Source organism: Polyodon spathula, chromosome 8 (assembly GCF_017654505.1).
Source record: "Polyodon spathula isolate WHYD16114869_AA chromosome 8, ASM1765450v1, whole genome shotgun sequence".
Classification (NCBI taxonomy): Eukaryota; Metazoa; Chordata; class Actinopteri; order Acipenseriformes; family Polyodontidae; genus Polyodon; species Polyodon spathula.
In genome coordinates this window covers 28,631,858-28,654,745 of record NC_054541.1, presented here as the reverse complement: position 1 = coordinate 28,654,745, position 22,888 = coordinate 28,631,858, and the positions used below count along the sequence as shown (strand labels likewise).

At 37.5% G+C, this 22,888-nt stretch overlaps 2 protein-coding genes across 4 annotated transcripts in view; one reads left to right on the top strand and one right to left on the bottom strand.

Moving 5' to 3' along the window:
- LOC121319736 (gamma-secretase activating protein) overlaps positions 1 to 4,133 on the top strand; it is a 30,677-nt gene extending 26,544 nt beyond the window's left edge. For 2 of the 3 annotated variants that reach the window (XM_041257481.1, XM_041257480.1), the window contains 5 exons: positions 107 to 226; positions 1,803 to 1,864; positions 1,980 to 2,084; positions 2,868 to 2,964; positions 3,218 to 4,133. In XM_041257481.1, the coding sequence (XP_041113415.1) occupies positions 107 to 226; positions 1,803 to 1,864; positions 1,980 to 2,084; positions 2,868 to 2,964; positions 3,218 to 3,318 (485 nt within the window). In that variant the 3' untranslated portion in view covers positions 3,319 to 4,133. Of the gene's footprint in view, positions 1 to 106; positions 227 to 1,183; positions 1,865 to 1,979; positions 2,085 to 2,867; positions 2,965 to 3,217 lie in introns of those variants that run through there. The other variant, XR_005950746.1, reaches the window with a different exon arrangement.
- Positions 4,134 to 4,506: 373 nt separating this feature from the next.
- The window catches only part of ccdc146 (coiled-coil domain containing 146), a 57,416-nt gene continuing 39,034 nt past the window's right edge, over positions 4,507 to 22,888 (bottom strand). Inside the window, exons 12-20 of the mRNA XM_041257479.1 lie at positions 19,105 to 19,275; positions 18,211 to 18,299; positions 16,887 to 17,051; positions 15,163 to 15,387; positions 14,575 to 14,803; positions 8,656 to 8,784; positions 6,919 to 7,056; positions 6,269 to 6,517; positions 4,507 to 4,813 (exon numbers count right to left, since the gene is read on the bottom strand). Coding sequence (XP_041113413.1) covers positions 4,610 to 4,813; positions 6,269 to 6,517; positions 6,919 to 7,056; positions 8,656 to 8,784; positions 14,575 to 14,803; positions 15,163 to 15,387; positions 16,887 to 17,051; positions 18,211 to 18,299; positions 19,105 to 19,275 — 1,599 coding nt within the window. The 3' untranslated portion in view covers positions 4,507 to 4,609. The remainder of the gene's footprint in view (positions 4,814 to 6,268; positions 6,518 to 6,918; positions 7,057 to 8,655; positions 8,785 to 14,574; positions 14,804 to 15,162; positions 15,388 to 16,886; positions 17,052 to 18,210; positions 18,300 to 19,104; positions 19,276 to 22,888) is intronic.

Here is a 22,888-nt window from a genome sequence, read left to right as displayed (position 1 = left end):
AATTTCTAAGACTCTTAGATTTCCCTCTTTTAGCATCTGCCTTTTTTGCTGGCTTTTAAAACCGAGCTGAAAAGTAAGAATTCTGTTTGACATCCTTCCATGGTAGGGTTTCACTCTCTTCACACTGTGCTGGGGGTCCGCTGTCTTCCGATTCACACGTTTCTGCTGTACATCGACCATGGTGTTCTTCACCTGACTGAAACCTTTGTGACAAGACTGCTGAAAGGTAGGGCGTTTCAACTCTCCATTCCATCGTCATTCCAAGAGATCTAGGCCCAGATATGCAGTGGGTTATGCCCGTCATAAATGGCCATTATGCACAAAATGTGCTATATTCAGAACTTCTTTTTGCATTCCACAATCCAGTTTGCAATGTGCACAGATGTAATGTATGCATAGCCCAATTTTCAGAATCCTGCCATGTTCGAAACTATGCAGCAAGCACAAAACCAGTTTTGCGAGGCACAAAGTAATGCTTTTAAATAGCAAGCCTTAACTCTGCGCACAGCACTCACTCACCCAATCACTGAAGTGAAATGCAGGTCGCTTTCCGAGGTATTACAGCAATGGAAAACACCCAGGGATCATACAAGGTTCTGTCCACATCTATATAATTATTATATTCAATAGAACGATTGTGATAGCAGTATCACTAGTTTTAGGACATGTTTAAAAAATAAACAGGGAAGCTGCAATCATGATCGTTCTTTCGGACCAAACTTTTCCAATCACTTTCCCAAGCACACTTGCTTGTTGCTGAAAAAATAATTCCCCAGAGTACAGCTCGGTATCATAGTCCATACCGTTGGTATGTAACATAGACTGAGCCGGCAGATACTAAACAACTACCTGTTTAATGCAGGAATGCTTTACTTTAATAGACACATACAGCAGTATATCAATCTTAGATCGATCAAGCAACAGTTTGCACCTCCTTGCATTCACATAGATTTCAATATCAAAGACACTGCTTATACAGTAGTAGGCTAGGCTACTGATTACTGCATTGGTAATTTTTGTCTGCGTTTTGAATGTAAAGTTATGAAAGGTGCACCTTGTTTATTCCACTGCCCATTCAGCTTGTTTTATTTAAATTGAATTAATTGCCCCGCAGCTTTGTCAAGCAAGTTTTATATATGTGTGTGTGTGTGTGTGTATATCTATATATATATCTATATCTCAGATCAGGCCAGACAGGGAGCAGCAACGATTTGATGAACGGGATGACGGCTAATACTGAGAGAGGGGGGAAAAAAAAAAGACGGATGGTACTGTAACAGAGAACAAAGTGAAACAATGTAAATTAATTGGAATAGGTAACATGTACTCATATTTATGTGACACACCAAGGCTCAATCTGTAAAATATCCCTGTAGTTGCATTCTCCAAAGGCTCCCTTTCCTTTTCATGCCACTTACCCAGTAATTCCACACTCAGTTATTGGTATTTATTTCTCATTGATATCAGAAGCATACTTTGACACCCACGATCTATGGGTGTCAAAGATCTATGATCTTATTAACTATGTAGAAAATGTGTAGTGACTCATGTTTGTCAGTGGAATCTGAAAAGGTCATACTGCATAGCCAGGAATGTTTCCCAAATCCCAAAAGCATACGTATGTAATGTTTCAGTTGCTGAAATGAAAAAGACAGTGTTTGTTTTGTTAATGTTCTCTTCAGATAAGTGTTGTGAAGTTCAAGAAGTTGAGCCAAAAGGAATTTAGGAGTATTCCTTCCTAATTGGCAAGTGTAGACTGTTTTATTTTTCTGACAAAGGTATTGCATTTGTATTCTTTATAGATCTTGACAACAGTGAGGCAAATGAACAGCTGAAGTTCAGTATTATTAACAGACTTCCGGAGGTAAGTCGATTTCTTTTCACCAGAGCTTTACTTTTGAGAAACATTTGAGACAATATTTCTGTTATGTTTGCTTATTCAACAAGGAGCAATGATATACTTATACATATTGTTTCAGTCTTTGGGACAGAAGATCTATCAGCTCTGGGATCACCCTATGAGTTCTGCCTGCATAGCCAGGAACTATGTAAAGAATCTATTGGCCAAACTGGAGAAAAAACAGGTATTTGCAAAAGTAACTAAATATAGATAATTATAGATCAATTAACCAATTAGTTTTAAGAACTGTAGAAATTGTGAACATAGACTGGTGTTACCTTTTACTGTAGCAAGTTTTACAGCTGTTGGCTAATAAGGGACAATAATGAATACCATTCCTAATCCTTGTATAGTGTTTAGCCTATGCCTTATTTCTATTTGTAATAGCTCACTTTAAAATAATTAAGGCCATCTCAATGTGCATTCATTAACCGTGTGTCCTCATAGGAGGTACAGTATAGGCTTGTGACAAAGTAATTTGATAAAAGCACCAGCAAGGAGAGCATGAGATACCAAATGTATGTTTTTCAGGATTTTGTAAATAAAAATGAGATGTGGCACCCGGTCAGCCTTTTCTTTTTAGCTGCTCTACCCCCACTCCGAACAGCACACGTGCAGTGCAGTACCATTCAGTTTGTATTGGAGGTATAATTACCAGAAGCAAAACTTACAAGATGGCTGTGAGGAAGCGAGGTGCAGAGCAAGGGCAGCCAACAAACTTCACCAGGGTTTTATAACAGCACTGTTTAAAGTTTGTGAAACAAATAGAGATATAGGTTTTAGATTTTTGGCAGATATGGAAACACAGGTGTGTCATATGCACTTACCTTCCAAGGGAACTGTTTAAAAAGTAGTGGATACAAAAAACTGCTTACATGAGAAGGAAATAGGAATTTTAATAATGCACTCATTGGCATTACCAAGTTAACCTACTGTAACAAAATGTCTAACCTTAATTCATTTTCAGAGCTCCTACTCAACTGAAAGAGAGAGGTCATTTTTACAGCCAGAGTTCTTGCCACTCAGCTACTTGGCCAAAACACTTTCAGATGTGGAAAATCAAGGTATTTAACTTAAGCTGATTGTTTAATGATTTCCATGATAAATAATCAACTTAACAAAAAATCATATGTACTGTAATTCTCCCAAATATACTGTAGGTTGTTTTAATCAATCTTTTGTTAAAGACCTCCTGTTTGTTTTTTTAAGAATCTTTTTACAGTAAATGGTGCACCACTGTCCTGTTTTGTGCCCATTTGTTTGCATGTTTTCTGGGAGGTTTTCTTACATACTGCATCTGGTTTACACTCACTGCAGCACTGAACCCATTTGAAGAGCAAGAGAACGTGGATGCACATTTTGTTGAAGAAATAGCTCTCAAACAAACTTTTATTCTAATGGGCTTTGAGGAGAAATAAACAAGATTTGTTTGAATGTCTGCTTGGCGGTGCTACTGAGAGAGAGACCTGGCTGCTAACCATCTTGTTTAAACACAAGCTTCTGAGGAACAAGCCACTGGGTCACAGGTTATTATTTTAAAGCAGCAGGTAGGTATGGCTACTAATGATACAGCTCTTCATATGCAGGGTGGCTTCATACAGATTCTACTATATGAAGTCAAATAAAACTGGATGTTTTTTATTGCAGAGAAAAGCAGATATGTAATATTTCTAAGAAAAGTGATATGATCTGATCTGTTTACAGTGATGTGTTATGAAACTGTGGTTAATTTAACTTCTCTGATTTTTCTTTTAGTTTCAGTTCTGCTTTATTAAAGTTTCATGGTTCTATAATGTAAGTAAATATTTTGTATGCAGGTTATTTTACATTAAGTACAATTAAACATTGTGATAATATATATGTGTATTCGAATAATGTATGTAATAATGCGATAATGAATAATGTATAGTCAGTATAATGTATATAACAATGTATTTCTTGAAGTCTGCATTTATTTGAATAACTACTATTAGCATAACACAATTAACATGAGGAACTGGCATAAAAGGGAATTTGTGTGACATTTTGGGATTTTTTTGTTTGGGACATTGGAATGCAAAAAATAAAAGTGAATATTGTTAATAAACATGGATGTGTACTGAATTTAACTGACAGTGGGGAAAAAAAAAAAAGAAAAAGCTTGGGAAAGGGTGCTTAGACTTTGTGCAAAACCAGACTTCCAAACACAGTAAGACTTAAAAATCTAGTATGTGATTCATAGTTCTTATTCATTCTTACTAAGTAAAATATTCAAAAGAATAAATGGCTAGTTTTCCAGACCTCGATTTAGCAGACTTGGGCAACCTTACCTAAGGTAACATTATGTTGTCCAGTGCTAACAAGGTCTGTGAATATAGCAAAATGAGCAGAAAGGGTTCACTTTGACCCAATTAATAGTTCCTGCGAACCTCTCTCCCCTACTGTGACCTATAAAATATATTTTCTTTTGTTGCAAAACTACATATTTGAGCCAATAATCTGTGGTGTGACAAACCCTTCACACAGCAACAACGAGAACCTAGTAATAAAACTTGAAACAGTCTGTTGACACTAACAGAAACATTTGGGTATTGATACTTACTTAGAGCCATTCATATAGCCATTCAGTATGAGTTTAATAATTTACAATAGCACATTATGATTTACTTTTTCATATATTGTAAATTAACAGAAACATTTTTCTTTAGGGTATATTTAAAAACAGCAGGATTAAATTTCAATAGGTTTGATAACAGGCTTTCTTATGTGTCTCATGTTCGCTCCAGGTTCAGTAGGTTTGAATGGAGCCAAAGCTCCATATGGACGGGCTAGAGGCAATGCATCCTCCTCTTGTGGGATGTAGGCATTGGGCCTGGGCTCAGATGTGGTGTAGACACCATTTGCTAATCGGTACTGCTGATCCTCTTCCATGATCTGCAAGAAAAAAAATAAGATATGCTTTATGCATCTAAGGTTACATTCATAATTTTTCAAAGCTGCTGAAAAAGAACTATCATACTATAAGGCTAATCCATTTTGTATTAGTATATGAAGCATTTAATATTTTAACATTAAAAACAAGACCATTCAAGCACTCCATTTCTATGTTAAATATTGCTCTAAACCAGTGGTTCTCAATCTGTGCGTCTGCTGGCTCCCTTCAAGTGGTCCATGGAAAGGTTACATAATTATTGACTGAGCGACAGCATCGTTTTATAGATCCCATTGCAAATCCAAAATTTGAGACCTTAAAAACTGCTAAGAAGCAGGAAGAAAATGCATATATGGAGAATATTTTCATGTATTATGCTCATGTGCACTCAGCACAGACGCTTGTAAAGTAAGGGAATAACACAACAGGGCGTGCGTTGTGTTGCATTAACATACAGCTGTAGTTAGGTTCAATGCAACACAACAAAAGCCCTGAAGTGCTATCCTGCTTATAAAATGGATACATTAAAAACATTGTTTTTTGTTTTGTTTTTTTAAATTAACAAGATTTTAATTGTTGTGTACATTAAAATGTAGGTTTTCAACGTTTCCATTTATTGTAATTAATTAAAATGACTGAAGCCTCTGTGCTTTTTCTTGCAATTCTAGCTGTCAATCCTCTGAAAAGATCACATGTGACAAAAGGAATGTTACTCATTTTTAGAAAGTTTCTCAACAATGTGTATGTATTGTGAGTTGAATATGTTGTTTATTGATCTATATTAATTGAACTGTGGCTTCGACAAAAATAAGTTCCGCCGTTCATTGTACTATTTAACTGCAGGGTAAAAAATCCTCAACAGCCAATCAGCGTGCAGCATCCAAACATTCCGTTTTAAAGACTATACTACTAGCTGGAGAGTCGTAGCTCCGACTGTGATGCTACTCATGGATGTATTGGAACTTCACAGATTATTAATTCACATAAATCAAGCACTCTGGTTTTTACCCCCTCCTCTCGGCAAATTCGTATTAATGAAAAGTAAACTTGAACCATTTTTTAAAACTCAAATTTTAAAATAACTTTGCTCACAGAAACAGGCCCACTCATCACATTAAAACAAAGAAAGGGAAGTTTACAGTTATTATAGTGATTTTTTTTTTTTTTTATGTGCTTATTTTTGCAGTCAGCTATCTGTGTGGTCTGCCAAGATCACAAAAAAATTCAGGTGGTCGGCGAACAAAAAAGTTTGAGAACCACTGGATGGCCTTTAAACACTTTAAACAAGATGCATTAAAATGATTAAACATTAGCTTTCTTGGACTGATGTAAATACAGCAAATTGCAGTAAAGCACATACAAGCATAATAAATAGTAAAAGCATGACAGGTGTAGATTTGCCAGTGAATGAATATTGAATCTCTGCAACGATTTTGGAGAAAAGGAATGTTTCTTACCCTAGCTCTTTCTTCATTCTCTTTATTGCGTGTCTGTTGGTCCCTCACTGTCCTGAGCCACTCCAACTCCATTTCAGGACTGGGTGGCAGGCCCTGCTCCAGCCTCATGTGACAGGACTCAAGGAATTGCTCCTTCTCTTGCACCTGCTGCTGCATCTTCATTGCACTGGCCTGCTGCATAGACAGCTCCGACACCAGAGCCATCATCTTCCTTGTAGTCTCTTTAATCTTGTTCTGAAGCTCATTCATCTGGAACAATATAAAGTTTTATTTTTCTGTATTTGTACGCTTCGATGTTGAAAGAGAGTCACACTTTGGAAAAAATAAAATCCATTGATACAAATCATATTAGGAGGCTGGTTAGAGAAACAGGCTTGTAACGAGGAGGTCCCTGGTTCAAATCTAGGCTCAGCCACTGACTCATTGTGTGACCTTGAGCAAGTCACTTATCCTCCTTGTGCTTTGTCTTTCTGGTGAGACATTGTTGTAAGTGAGCAGTTGATACATAGTTCACACACCTTAGTCACAGTTGCCTTGGACAAAGGCATCTGCTAAATAAGCAGATAATAAATAATAATAATAATAATATATTACTGTATTGTAATGATTGTGACATACTTGTTTATTGAATTATTGTATGTGTTCCTTACAATCTTTGCCAGTGCCAGTGTGTCTTGTTTGCCATTTTCCGCTTTGGTCCGGACTCGTTGAGAAAGCCTTGTCACTTGCTCATAAATCAGGTCCTTTTCAAGCAGGAGCTCCTCTTTTTCTCCCAGCCGCACCTCAAGCTGTCAGTATCAGATTAAGGGGGGGGGGGGGGATATGCAGAAAAGGGAATAATAGGTAGTCTTGGTAAATCACATTTTGCAATCTGATAAAATCAGATTTGTTATATAATGTGTATAGAAATATTCTTGTACTTCACAATTCATTAACAAATATTATCTAGGGTCATTGGTGTTTAGAATACACACTTCAATTAATTTCACTAGGGAAAGACTTTTTTTAATCAATGATGGCTTAACATGATAAATAGTCATTCGCTCTGTTTAATGCATTTTCATAATATGCATTTATACAGCTACAGCTGTAGACATCTAAAAAAATAATGTAACAAAGTCAAATAGAATCTAGTAGAATACTTAGAATCAAACTATACAGCAATTAAAAGCATTTTAAGTGTATTGTTAAAAAAGTTTAGCTTGTCCACATGAGTTTTCACAAATCTTTCTTGTGAAGAAGCTGTACAGGTGTGTGTAATACAGGGAGCATGCATTGCATTTTACTACTTTTTTTTTTTGTAAAAGCAACTGGGAACGACTTACAAATTAGGCAGGATAAGCACTTGCTGACCTTAATGGGACTCCCAGTTCTTGGCCTGTTTAGCACAGGCTCAATTAAAATATTAGATGTAGATATTTTTTCTTTATGGACCTCTTGTTTTGACATGGGGCCAACTACAAGTTACCCCTTGGCATAATATTTCTCATGATGTCAAGATGTTATTCGCAAGTAGAAGTTATTCACAATTAGTGTTGAAGATCTAGCAATGGCTATATTTAACACGAGAAGCATGGCTGACTGCATACCTTTCAACACTGAGTTTTCAAAATAAGTGTAAACTGAAATCTTAGTGGCCTGAATTGAAGTAAGTTGTTTCTGATTATAAGAGAATATGCCAGAAAGCTTGACATTTGCATCAATATGTTTTATTTTTATACAGGGAGGTCTTGTTGCATGCAAAGCCATCGTAGATGGCCAAGTATGTTAGCTTGCACTGAATACATGCCTGCCACTGGGCTCCCTTGGTTCTTAAACCCTGCAAGTATCTCCAGGGATTGCAGCAACCATAGACCATACATGACTTTTACATAAAATAAAGGTTTGCTGACATAAAGGGGTTTAACAGTAGTCTTTTGAGCTAATTAAGGGAGAAAATCTGTCCCGGGTTAGGGTGAAGTGTAAAAAATAAATAAATAAATAAATAAATAAACCTGAGTCCTGCAAATAAGGGAGAGTTGGCAGGTCTGTGATTGTGGTTATGTGATGATAACAGAGATCCTATTTTTACCATCCATAACACTGACTACAGCTTTAATGTTCATGCAACAGTCATTCAAGTACTGCTAGTGTAAGCACTGAATTTAAAAATCTTTGTTTTCATTTTAATAGCACAGATTTTAAGAAGAACTGGATTAATACACTTACTTTGATGTGTGTTGCACCCAGAGAGAGGACATGTTATATTTCAAAATATTTTTTGTAATAATCTTGGAACAAAAAAGTACACATGGGAACTTCAGCTTTTCCACTGAAGACTAAACTACAAAGGTATTTTATGTAAATGCCCCCAGCTTCCTGTTTAGCCCACAGTATATCTGCATTACCTCTTCTGCCTTTGTGATGAGCTCCGTGTGTGATGGATCTTTTCCCTCAAGCAACCGCATTCGATTCTCTTTGCAAGGATCCGACACTTTTTTTTCCAGATCTAATGTTCTGTCCCGGCACTGTGAGAACTAACAGAAAATACTATGTTAAAGTTTATTTGAACCAGCTGATAAAGCCTCAATTTTTTAAAGAGGTGCGGAGGGTAATGGTTATGTCTGCATCTTGTCCCTTTCTTAGTAAGCTTTCTGTAAGGTACAGGACACATACCATGTCATTATGCCTATCAAACTCACTAAAACGTGTTTATTTATTTGTGTAAATTTTTTTTTTAAAGATTAAAAGGTGATTATCTAAAAAAATTAGATTATACAGAACTGCAGATTTCCGCAATTTTTCGACAGTTAAATATGGAAACACCTGCATATCAAATCACATCCTGTAAGAGATTTTCTCTTTTTATTAAAACAGAATGATTATTGTACATATAGATTTATCTTTTCTTTGAACTAAGCATGTGAATAATTCCTTACAGCTACAACAGTTTTGGTGGATCTGTTTCCAAATGATACAATGTTTAAATATCTGAAAAATACTCATGGATTTTGTGAGAACACAATATAAAAATACTAGTAATCCCATTGATTTAAGTTAAATTTGACAATATTGTGACTATTAATGTGTAAAACCAGAGTAATACATTAAAAAAAAAAACAGCTTCAGTAAACAATACTGTATTAATCTCAACATTAAAAGTCAGAGTTGCATATATTTTCTTATTCAGACCACTTGCAAGTCACTCAGTCATACTGATGTAAGGCAGATGCAAGCTGATGTTTGGCTGCAAACAACCAAAAAACACTAGGAAATATTAAAGTAGGAATAATTATGTAATTTAAAAAATACATTAATGTGTGCTCTTTCACTTATATAGTTCTAAATATATTACTTTCCAATCAAAAATTGCACTACTTAATTGATCTGAACAGCTGCAGATCTAAATAAAGCTGGCCTTAACTCATCAGAGCATATGAGTGTACTTCAGGCTTTAAAAGAATGTCAGGGCTGTATTTTAAATCAATTGAAATAGACCCAGTAATATTTCAGTGTTTCATGGGATTCAGTTTTGGATGTTTTCCCCATTTAAAAAAGTAAATTAAATTTGGGTGAGTTAATCATGTACAGGGATCCTAGTTTTCTGCAATAAAAATAAAGAAATTCTCCAATTAAAAAAAAAAAAAGAAATCTGTTATTCCGTGAGTAAAATAAAAGGGCTAAAATGAGTTTTCCTGCCAGATTATAAGAGACACAAACAGTACTATTGGGTAACAATTAATGCAGGAAGTATTTATTATTGTTCTTGTTCTTTTCTACACTTCTTTTGTGTCTGTTGTATTTTAGTTTATAACTTGAATTATTCTTGAACTGTAACCTTGTATTACATTGTAACACGTGGAAGTCGCTTTGCATAAACGCATCTGGTAAAAAACTAAATAAAATAAAAAATGGTTACACTTTCAAATTCTAAGCAAGTTACAAGCTTACCAGTGCCATTAATTAATAAAACAAACAAACTTTTTTTTTTTTTTTTTTTTTTTTACTTCAAATATTATTCCTTCCTGTTAAAAAAAAAAAAAATTCTTCATCTTAGTTTAACTTAGTCTTCGTCATCGGGATGGCTGTTGTTAAAATAGAGCTGCAGCATTCCAGCTGCAATTGGTCTGACTTTGGAATGGCACCACCTCCACTTTGTGCAATGGAATGTCGGCTTTTACACACATTTTAACAGAATCTGAAACAACAGTTTCACGCTGTTCTTTGGCAGCTGTAAGACGCTGAAAGGATCCAAACACAGTGGTCTGTTTCAGTGTTTTTGATGACCTTGCTGTTTCTGCCTCCTCTTGTTTATGTTTCCTTGCACTTAATTTGTTTAGCACTTTGCATGTGTTGTATAATGGTCTGCCTATGAGTGTAATCTACAGCCTTCCTGCATGACATACAAAAAGGCACATTACCATCAACGTGAAATTCGCCCTTGCCAAACCCGTTGACCCAATCTTTAGGGTTGTTCCTATTGTTTTCGGCATCTTTGAACAGCTCTGAATACTGAAGTAAACTGAACTTGAATACCGGAAGCAGTTTTATTAGACAGGTATGTTTACGTAAATTGTTTAAGTAAAGTTGCCTGTGTTAATGTTTATACTGTATATTATATGTGGATTTATTTGGTTACTATTAAACAAACAAAAAAAGCTGTGCATGTTTTTTTGCTCCTCCCCAAGTGTAAAACTAAAAAATCTCCAAAATCATAGAAAATTTATATTTTTCTGTGTTATAGAAAATCCATATTTTTCCATGTTCTCATAGAAAATCCATGTTTTTCTGTGTTATTCTGCAGCAAACAGATTCCTAGGACCCCTGATCATGTCTAATAGTCAGAAACTGCAGTAACCCACAACAAAAATGTACTATTGAAATGTCACATCTGTTATTAGGAATTGCAGTTGAATACATTGGTATCTTCTGTCCACACTATTAATGCCTTCATACATGGTAGATCCCATAAGCTCTTCTCTAAATTACAAAGACTCATATGTTCCTCCAGCAAGGCTGAACAGAATTCATTGGAGCACTGACATACCTCTGTTTGAAAACTTGTAGGAAAACACTCTGTGTGGAAAACATGACTTTGACAAAAAGCCAATAAGTAAATGTCAATTACTTGGAAATGTCAGTACTTTTGAAAAAAGTAAAATGACAAGCAACATGTTAATTGTCTTCATGTCAGAAAAGAAAGAATAATTAAGAATGAATTGCTTTGTTAATTTGTTTCATAAGTTTACAAAATAAATTTAAAAATTGTTAGTATTAATATTAATTTGCAGATTTATTCATCTTTCTCTAAATAAAATGCTACATAAAAAACTGTTTTAAATTGTTTTATATTGGTACAAGAGAGCTACAGCAGAGAAGCCTAGGTTTATTTTTAAGTCCATCTGGAGAAAGTTACATAAATTTTATTTCAATCGTCCATCGTTTGCCAACACAATGTTTTATACATCATTCATTCCTTCCATTCTGGGTTTAAATAAAACAATGACCACTGCTCAGATCGCTGATCAGATAGCTCGCCAAAAAAATAATGGCTCTCTAACAACTGGGCAGCAAACCACCTTTAAAAAATATGGGAATCAGGGTTCCATATGACACACACAAGAACTAGAATTGCAGGACTTAACTTGAACCAAATGTAACTTTAATGTATATGTTCATGTTGCAGAAATGATTGCATGGACTGACGTATCCAAAACCTGCCAAAAATAAGGTGACAAAAAACACATTATTGTTTAGGGAGGATAGTACAGACATTCAATATTTTTATTTGGGCCATAGATGTTAGAGAGTTGGATGTGCTAGCAGGAAAGTACGTCTTAAGGTTTCTGAACCTTCTGTATGTAAAATCCAGATCCGCAGTAATAAGGTAAAACCCAGGTTTGTCCATGTAATGTTTACAAAGGTCAGGTTTGGATTAAAAAACTGCAATATTCTCTTTAAGTTTATTGAATTATAGCATACCCTAATCTCAAAAACAACATGTTTCAGAAATTTCTATTCTACATTTTTTTTGCTGTAGGACCGCCCCCATAATGTATTTCTGAAGCCAGAATAGAATATGTAATTCCTGTTACAGTGGCTGTGCTCTCAGATGTTATACACTCATTACTACAATGTGCAAATATCAAAAAGGATAGGAAAAAAGTTGTCTGCTATAAAGGGCTTATAATGTCTATGATTTGAAAAAGATGATAACCTCTCTATACTACAACAGCACTGTAATGTTATCTTAAACAAAATAATTGTCATGAATGTATGTTTGTAACCTGTAATTTGTAACAAACTCAATAAAGTCAATCAGAACACTTGACAGCAGCTAGGGTTTTTATTAATTAAGTGATAGTACCCGTCAATGCGTGTGGTAGATGACCGCGACTGGAGCTGTGCATCCCGAGCTGTAGGTGAGGGTGCTAACGAAAGTCAAGGTCATCTACCACAAAGCAGAGAACGCATCGAGAGGTCTCTATCACTATTAGAAAACTATTTATTTCTTTATTTTCTCTTTAAAACAAACTTTAAAACCTATATTTACCTTGAACTTCTGATGTTTTGCCGGGTAACCTAAAATAATTATAATAGAAAAACGACATACATGTAGAGAAAACGGTTTTTATTTTTATTATTTGGCTAACATATTTACTTATTGGGGTCTTACTCTTTCTTACTATAATTTATCTGGACATTTCCAGATAAAGTAACTGTACAATTGTTGAATAGTCCGTGTAATACTTAGTCAGACTCGAAACTTCTTGTTGGAGGCGGGGTGTCATTCAAGCTGGCAGGGAGTGTCACTCGTTTTGAGGCAGGGTGTTGTATGGATCCAGCTGATGACATAATTGTGGACTTTCCTGTTGATTTTGAATCTTTCCTGTTGATTTGCTGTCCAGTAGCTGTAAACTGAGCCTTCATTACAGTGTCCTGTCACAGACATGATTTCCCTTGTCTCTAGACCAGCGTCAGAAAGTAACCGAACAGTAGTTGCTCTTATACAGTGTCTGGTGTATCTTTTGCTAAGCATTGCTTTTTTGCTCAAGGTAGCCATTAAATTGCCAATCTTGTTTTTCCCTAGTGGTTTGCAGGTGTACCAAATAGGTTGTGTGGCAGCATTTTCAGGAGAGAACAGTTTTGGCTGAAGATAGAAACATGGTGGGTTTTGAGGCATTTTAGACATGTATGTAATGAGGGATTGTACTGGACACATTGGGTCACCAAGCTTTTCAAACATGCTACCTCAAAGCACAGCTTTATTTCTCTCAGTTGCATCAGAGTGTTTTTTTGTGTGTTCGTTGTAGGTTAGAGTCGAATATCTCAAGCCATTTTCGGCTGTATTTACTTTGAAAGCAGTAGCAGGCAACGCTCGCAGGCCTTCTTTGCCTCAACAGGAAAAGTGTAGCTGCATATCAAACCACGCTTTATACAGAAGCCCTCTTGGTTCATCGGTAGGTAAAATGCCAGATGTTTTAAGTTTCTGTAGGTCAGGTTCAGAGATGAATTCATCTTTTTAGGATTTGTCTTTTCCATTCCTGCACATTTGTTTTTTTAATCACCCCTACAATAACATTGTTTGCCGTGGTAAACTCAACATTGCGTTTAATGTTAACATTTCTGCTGTGCAAGGGGATTATAATATGCCTATTAATGCCAGCTCTGATTGAGATGTAACTTGGCACATTGTATTGGTTTCCTTTGGCATTTCTTAAAGAAGCATAAAAGTGCTTAAGTCGCTCATTTAACTGTGTCGCGCGATCCGTTTCAAATTCAGTTTTTAAAAACAGATACTGACCATTTAGTTTGTTGTCTTGTTCAGAGTTCATTTTTTTGCAGTTCCAAGTTTTGAAGCTGATGTTCCTGTACGTTGATATGTCTTTCTTTATTAGTTTTAGTACTGGGGATTTGTCGAATATCTCTAGCCATTTTCAGCTGTACTTACTTTGAAAGCGGTAGCGGGCAACGCTCGCAGACCTTCTCTGTCTCAACGGGCAAAGTGCAGCTGTATATCAAACCACACTTTATACAGAAGCCCTCTTGATTGTTTGTAGTCGGTGAGGATGGCAAATTTACCCACTCCAGTATTGATATGTTTCCGAATAAATTAAAATTGACATTCATAGTATCAATGTTTAAGTAGCTTTTTATGTTATCAGATTAGTTCAAAAGCCAGTATTTATGAGCAGATTGATTTAAAATTGAATTCACAAGCACTTAAACAGTCCAGCGGGCATCTATGCAAAATAGAAGACTGCTAGATCTGAAAGCTGACTGGCTGTTCGCACTCAATCGTTTTCTAATAAAATCATATTTCCCACCTGTATCTGCAGCACAACCAAGTCTGCTTCAAGGGCTCGTCGGTGTGGCAGGCTTTTACGTATCTGCTCGTTCTGCCTCTCCTCTTCAGCAATCAGTAATTTCAGAAAGCGAATCTCCTCCTCAATGGCTTGGACCTCAAGATTTCCATTTTGTATCAGGGTGTCTTGAATGTTCACCTTTTCAAAGAAAATACAGACCTCCTCCTCTCTCTCAATTAATTGTACTCCCCTGAAAAAATACGAGGCAGAGAGTGACAAATGGAGCCTCAGACTGAAGGAAAGGTTTAAAGAACATCAATGATAAAAAATGTATTATGGTAGGCATTTTGTGAAGCAAAATCTACTCCTACTTGAAGATACATACTGTTTTAACCAAACAATTAAAATAATTGGCATCATTAGAAGGTTATGCACTCTAAAACATTTGAGTATTTGCCACAAAGCAATCATGAATTTTCCTATTTCAGGTGCCAGTACATTGTACTGGGGATCCCAAGACATTGCATGCATTTTTCAAGGTTTACTTTTAACTTTTTTATTTAAAGTAACAAATGTGATATCACAAAAAGACAGTTGAAACTGGCTTACCTGTCATTGCGATTTTGTACTGCAGTTTCATACATCTTTCGCAGCTGCACCATATTTTCCTCGGCCTGGCTGATCATGGTGGAAAGTTTGCCGATGTGCATTTTTTGCTCCTCCCTCTTGTCCCTCATATCGTACAGTGTGTCACTCACTTTGGAGATGTCGTTTCTTATGCTATCTCTCACTGTTTGGCTAATGAGATGCTTCATCTTGGATTTCTGGAGTAGCCTGCAAGTGGAACAAAATGAAACCCATTGAAAAGGTAGCTTCTACTGGATTAAAATGTGGAAGATTTGGGACACAAATTGTACAGTACACAGTAGTTGTTGTAGTACAGAAAATGATTAGTTAGCAAGTGCACGTGCTAAGAACCTGGGGCCTGTTTCACAAAACACTTTGGCAGGCTGCTATGGCAGGTTGATTCTACAGAAGAAAACAAAGATTTAGGGAGGGAGGGCTTTCTTGGGTGATTATGTATGTAATATGTGTATACATGTATTTTTCTTTTTTACTGAGAAAAAGTGTAAATAGCTGCCATTGCAAATCACGTTGAACACTGCATCTAAAACACTAAATAATTCAGTGATACTAAAAGTGACCTTTGTTTTTAGGATATTGTTTTCTTGAATATCCCTCTCATTGGACAGAACAATGGCATTTGAACTCTATGTCCTTCTCATGTAGGCACTCCTTTTTTCTTTCCCACTATTTTGTTCCATGATTTCATGTTTTACTTCACAATAGACAATAAAAAACTAATTTATGAGATGGATGACTGCCACCGGAATTGTAACATGTGGTACTGTTCACAAAGTCATTATAAGTTGAAATAAATCTTGATAAAATGACTTGAAAACCTGCAGTACGTTATCATTGCTTTAACCAAAACAAGCAATTCACTGTTTTGTGTTATTTAGTATTATGATTTGAATGTCCACAATAAACCAAAATACATTGAAATGAATAAAAAAGCACTAATTGCTACATTTCTCTTCACATCAGTGCCAATTAGATACATCTAGATGACAATAATAATAATGATGGGTATTTTCTTAAATAAAGAAGGCTGTATTATCTGTCAATGCCCTTTTTATTTCCACAGGTTTTTTAGACTACTTTACCTAGTGTTGTCTATGTCACTCAACTGACAGAATTTGCATAATCAATTAATCAAAAGGCAGTTCAAAAGTGCAGTACACCACATGTCAAGTAGGTTTAGTTTCCACTTGTTTTGCAAAATACAAATACAAATAGTTGTGTCTGGCAATAACATAATAATAGTAAACCCTATACATCATAATTAGCCTATGTTCAATCATTACTTTATCTGTATTAGGAAAACAAAATGAAGCAAATTAACTACCCAAAAATCACACAAAGATAACATATTCTTGTGAGATGTGAAATGGACAAAATACTTACTGAGTGACCTTAGCATGGAATACAACCTGTAAAAATAACGGTAAATGCTCTGGGTCATATCGGTGGTCTTCTCAACCCACAATATACATTGGAACTTGAAGAAATGCTCGTATTTTCAGGCTAAATAAGTGAGGAACACTCATCTCCTACACTTAATATAAAATTACAGCTGCCAGAGACAACTTGTGCATGGACAGTTACACCTTACCAAAAGGTAATGATGTCTTATGCTTTCCATACCATACAGCAATTTAAAAATAATAAAGTTGATCTAGTTTATGCAGTTCAAAAATGTCATTCAATACCTTTCTTTTTTAAAGGCAACGGTCATCAGAATGTCGATCTCGTTCTCCAGGATTTTGGATTTCTCCCTCATTTCTGCTGCTTTCTGTGAGGCTGTCTGGATGAGGTTGACACATTTATTCCTCTCACTCTTTATGATGTCATATATATTTGCAAATATATGTAGTCTGGCAAAAAAACAACAAAAAAAACCCCAATAAAATTAACAAACTATATCTAGCCAAATACAATAAAATAAAAATCAAATGAAGGTCTTTAAAAAGGCAAAAAGTACCTTTACATAAACAGTGATTACTACAGTATGTGTCAGCCATTATCAGCACATACAAGTCCTGCTTAATACTGGACAAAAAAGTAAATATAAAAGGAATAATTTAAAAGGAATGATGTGGAATTAATTCCATTATATTATAAACTTGACTGAATGTTAAGCGCTGGCTCAGCCAATTGGGATTCGGGATTGCTAGCCTGTAACTTACTGGAAAAGATTGCTTCTGTACAAAAAGTCAAAACATTTTTATTTATTTATAACTAATTCACTACGGATGTTAGAACACTAAGAGAGACCTCAACAAAAAGTAACGTGATTAGGTGGCGCTGAGAGGTCATAACACTTAATTAACACTGTAACAGAAATACAATGATTCTTGGTTATAAATCTCCCTCCTGACCTGTGAGGGCGCTAAGCAACGAGAACAGAGTTCCTTGGACGGGCTGGTCTGACAGTTCTTTCCCAGGGTTCAAGGGAAGACGGCCAGCCAGAAAAGGGGCGAGACTCCATTGCAATAACGCATTGACCCGGAAAGGAAACGACATGGCAGCCGCAGATTGGAGAGGCGGTTGCACTCGTTTATCAAGGGGTAATGTGTGACAGCATAAAAGGGGACGGAGAATCGTAATCTGTTCCTTCGCATTTGGTTTGTAAATATAAACTGAGAAGGACTGAGAGACCCCATTAAACCAAGAAAGCAGTATCGGGATTGTTTTTTTGTTTGTCTGTGTGTAATCGTCTTGTTTGTAACACCACACTTGACGGCTAACACGTTTCCGGAGCTGTCGCCGAGGACCAGACCTGGATACAAAAGAAAAATAAACAGCACTTTTCCAAAACCGGATTAAACCTCTCTCTCTGTTTCATCACTACACTGCAGCACCCCTGCACCTGCATCCGCTCAGCTACTTTGTCACAAAACTCATTTCATTCATGGAGTACTGTACAGTTATTTCAACACAAAGGAGGTTGTTTTCAGGTGTTCATGAATAAAACCAATCAATAAAAAAAAAATAATATGTAAATAATAATATGTAATAATAAAATAAATGTACCTCGCTTGAATTTCCTGATATTTCTTCTTGTGCTCCTGTATTACCAGACTTTTAGCTTTAACTTCTTGCTTGGTGCGATTGACTCTTTGCTGTTTAAAATATTACAAAAAGACAAAGGGTACTGTGTGCATTTAATAATACATGCATTTAAGTTACTTTACAAATACTTTAGTTTTACAATTGTACCTAACAATCAGAAATGAGTACTTCTAAAAACTGTACATGTTTTTATGCCACCGTTAAGGTTGCTGTTTAATGCTCAAGAGGACCCCACAAGCTGCATATCTGTGTTTATATTTGCCAAAGCAGGAAGCAAGTGTTCACAGTGTCCTTTAGTATTGTTTCACAAATAATGTGTCTAAAATAGTAATCACTGTAAAAGGAAAAAAGTCAAAAATACTTCTTTGGAGAAGTATGAAATAAAGAGATTGCTCTTATTTATCCATTTAGAATAAAAACTCAATTGAAATAGAAATTAAGAACATAAGACGTTTTAAAAACAGCCCATATAAGCTCACCTGGGTAATACACATGGTGCAATATTAAACTGATTACTACTTCCTGCAGTGCCACTAACTTGTATGCAAACTACATACTCAGTATTGGAGTATAGTTCAGCTGAATTAGGTTGCATTAGATTTAGGTTTATTCAGTGTATATACACAGAATTACTGTGCCAATAATGGCCAGCTACGAAGAAATTATTATTCAAACATTAATTTGTAAATGACTGCAAATGATCATACCTCTATTTTCCAAAAAAAGTACTGTCCCATTAAGCATGTATTTTAAAAACACAAGGCATAGCGGTACTTTTAAATACATAATTGTTAATAACTACTCTATATTTAATGCAATTTTATATGCCATGTGTGTATTTTACATTGACAATACCTCAGCTTTAACAAAGTCCCTTGATTTCTGCTCTCGCTCATCAGCCTTGATTTGGACCAGGCGGGTAAGCTGAATCACTTCCTCTCGGTAACGATTCAGTTCTTCAACAAGGTTGTGTTCCTCAGCAATGCACTGCTCCACCATACGGGCTTCCACTTCTGTCAGGGATTGCTTGATCAAAGCAATAGAGAGGTTAAGGTAAATCTCTTCATTGTTATTTGATCCTTATTAGTTTCTAATTTATCGGTATTGGTTTTGATGCTTCTGGGTAGCAACAACTATGGTTGTTTAGTAAAAATTACCTCTCATGGCCCTACAAAGCACATTACCAATATACAATACAGAGTCTTAGACACATTCAGGAATTACAATATATATAGGAATGCCTGCTCTTTCCATGAAATAGACTGACGAGGTGAATCCAGGTGAAAGCTATGATCCCTTATTGATGTAACCTGTTAAATCCACTTCAATCAATGTAGATGAATGGGGAGACAGGTCAAAGAAGGATTTTTAAGCCTTGACACAATTGAGACATGGACTGTGTATGTGTGCCTGTGATGATTAAAGACGAGTTCTCACGGTCTGTTTTGGATTTCACCCCTGCACTCCTTCCCTCACACCATTTTGTTTTCTTTTGTTATTTAATTATTTTGTTGTGTATAGATAATAAAAATAAATTATTTTATTTCTGTACACATAAATTACTGTCTGGACATTCCATTTAAGACACTCTCGCCTCACACGTGGTGTCAGAAGTGAAAATGGATCCAGCTACAATTTTAGCAATGTTTAGAGAGCAGGAGGAGAAGCGAGAGGAGAGAGAGACACGGCGCCGGGAACAGCTCGCCCAGTTCTTTGGACAGCTGGTGGAAAAACTATCAATATCAACATCAGAGAGCGGTTGCCCGGATGTTTGCAGCTCAGTCAAAGCTTCAGAAGATGATCCCGAGGCTTTCTTGATTACTTTTGAGAGAGTGGCAGAGGCTGCAGAGTGGCCTAGGGAACACTGGGCCATGAAATTGGCACCCTGCCTGACAGGGGAAGCTCAGGCAGCGTATTGAGCCCTGACGGCCATGGATGCAGGGGACTATGTTAAAGTAAAAGAAGCCATTCTCTCACGCCTCGGGATCACGGAGGAAACATACCGGCGCCGTTTTCGGGAATACCAGCTGTCCAAGGGGATGGGGCCCCGGGTTGCGGGACAATATCTTTTAGATCAGTGCACCCGGTGGCTGCGGCCAGAAGAACATACACCCCAAGAACTGGTGCAGAAAATAGTTATAGAACAGTTTGCGTCTATACTACCGCCAGGGAATCGAGAGTGGATTAAGAGGAATCGACCTACCACTCTCGAGGATGCCATCCTCCTGGCGGAGGCCTACGAAGACGCGAACGAAGGCGCCGGCTCAGACCCCACTCCTGCCCCTAAACTAACTCGGACCAACCAACCAATGAAGCCCAGAGGGGGTAACCAGACCTTCAGACCATGGAGGTCGAGGTTAGCCCCATCCTGGGCGAGAGAGAATCCCCCTAACCTGCCGGTCGCGGACTCGCAGGACAGATTAACTCCGTTGATGACTCCTAACCAAGTGTGCTACCGATGTAATGAGCCTGGACACATTGCCAGGAATTGTCCAGTAATGAAGGTGGACCTGGCGACAAGATCCTGGTCAGCAGTAACAGGTAGGAACACTGGGGAATGTCGGGAGGGCCCTTATCAGTTAAGAGTACAGGTCGGGGGAAAGAGTACTTACGCATTTGCGGACTCTGGGTGTGCACAAACATTGATTCGGCAAGCTCTCTTGGATGGGGTAGCCTGGGAGCCACAGGGTAAAGTGGGTATCTCCTGTATTCATGGAGAAACTCGGGTTTATCCCACCAAGTTAGACTTATTGTAGGTGATTATTCAGCTTACGTTAAAGTGGCTGTAGCGCAATGTTTACCATACCCTGTTCTCCTGGGAAGAGACTGGCCGTTTTTTTATCGTATTTTAGGTCGGGAAATGGTCTTAGTTTCTACCAGGGGACAATTAAAGCAACAGGAGAAAACAATTGGCGAGATTTTTCCGTTGCAATCCGATCTGTTTAACCCTTAAATCCGCCCAAGAAAAACAAAAAGAGAGCGTCGGGTGGAAAAATATGAGGGAACTCTGAGACGACAAGGGGAGGGGTCTGACACAAAAGTAAACCAATCGCTTAAACGGCAAGAAAAGGGAAGGGTTAGAGGTTTCCGAGTGTTCCTTCGGCTCCACTCTGAGGGATGGGATATGTGATGAGTCAAAGGGATTGTGGTCTGTGATTCAAAGCCTCCCGACAGTAGATGGCATCAAACCAACTCGGGACTTCCCTTACCAAGATCTCGTGACCATGGCAAAAGTCATCTTTTTGAGGGGCGGCACCTTGGTGAGGGGCGGAAGTACGAGTATGTAGGCGAGACATTACATACTAAAGGGAACGTACTACTGTGTTCGGGGTTGGTCCGAAAATAAAACAGGAGGAGTAACAGGTGGAGGGAGAGACTAGTTTGGTGCAGCGGGATTTTTTAAAAAACACTAACATTTCTTTTGTCTTTTTTTGTTTATGTATGGTTCGCCACGAAGACGATTAAAGACGAGTTCTCACGGTCTGTTTTGGATTTCACCCCTGCACTCCTTCCCTCACACCATTTTGTTTTCTTTTGTTATTTAATCATTTTGTTGTGTATAGATAATAAAAATAAATTATTTTATTTCTGTACACATAAATTACTGTCTGGACATTCCATTTAATACACTCTCGCCTCACAGTGCCATTTAGAGGGTAAATGGGAAAGACAAAAGATTTAAGTGCCTTTGAATGGTGTATGGCAGTAGGTGCCAGGCACGCCGGTTTGAGTGTGTCAAGAACTGCAACGCTGCTGGGTTTTTCACACTCAACAGTTTCCCGTGTGTATCAAGGATGGTCCACCACCCAAAGGACATCCAGCCAACGACAGGCCAGTGGTCAAAAATGGCTCATTGATGAAAGTGGCCAAAGGAGGCTGACATGAATTGTGCAGAGCAACAGACGGGCTACAGTTAGTCAACTGACAATCCAGTACAACATTGGTGCCGAAACACCCATAAAAGAATGCACAACTTGTCGTACCTTGACAAGAATGGGGTCGACGACCTAACAGAGTTCCACTTCTTTCAGCAAAGCACAAGAAACTGTGGTTGCAGTGGGCTAAGGAACGAAAACACTGGACACTGGAGGATTGGAAAAACATTGCCTGGTCTGATGAATCCCGGTTCCTGCTGTTTCACGCTGATGGGAGGACTAGGGTATGGAGAAAACCACATGAGTACATGCATCCATCATGCCGCGTGTCAACATTGCAGGCTGGTGGTGGTGGTGTGATGGTGTGGGGTGTGTTTCAATGGCACACATTGGGCCCCTTGATAAAAGTGGAGTAACGTTTGAATGCCACAGGATATCTGAAAATCATTGCCAATCAGGTGCGTCCCTTCATGGCAGCAGTGTATCCATCTGCTAATGGATTTTTTCAGCAGGATAATGCCCCATGCCACAAGGCTAGGATTGTCCAGGAATGGTTCCACGAACATGACAGTGAATTCAGCTTACTGCAGTGGCCTGCCCAGCCACCAGATCTCAATCAAATTGAGCATCTGTGGGATGAGATGGAATGAGCTACTTGGAGTAGAGATCCACTACCAGCCAACTTGACACAACTGTGGGACGCATTGGAGTCTACATGGGCCAGCATCCCTGTAGAACGCTTTCAACACCTTGTAGAGTCCATG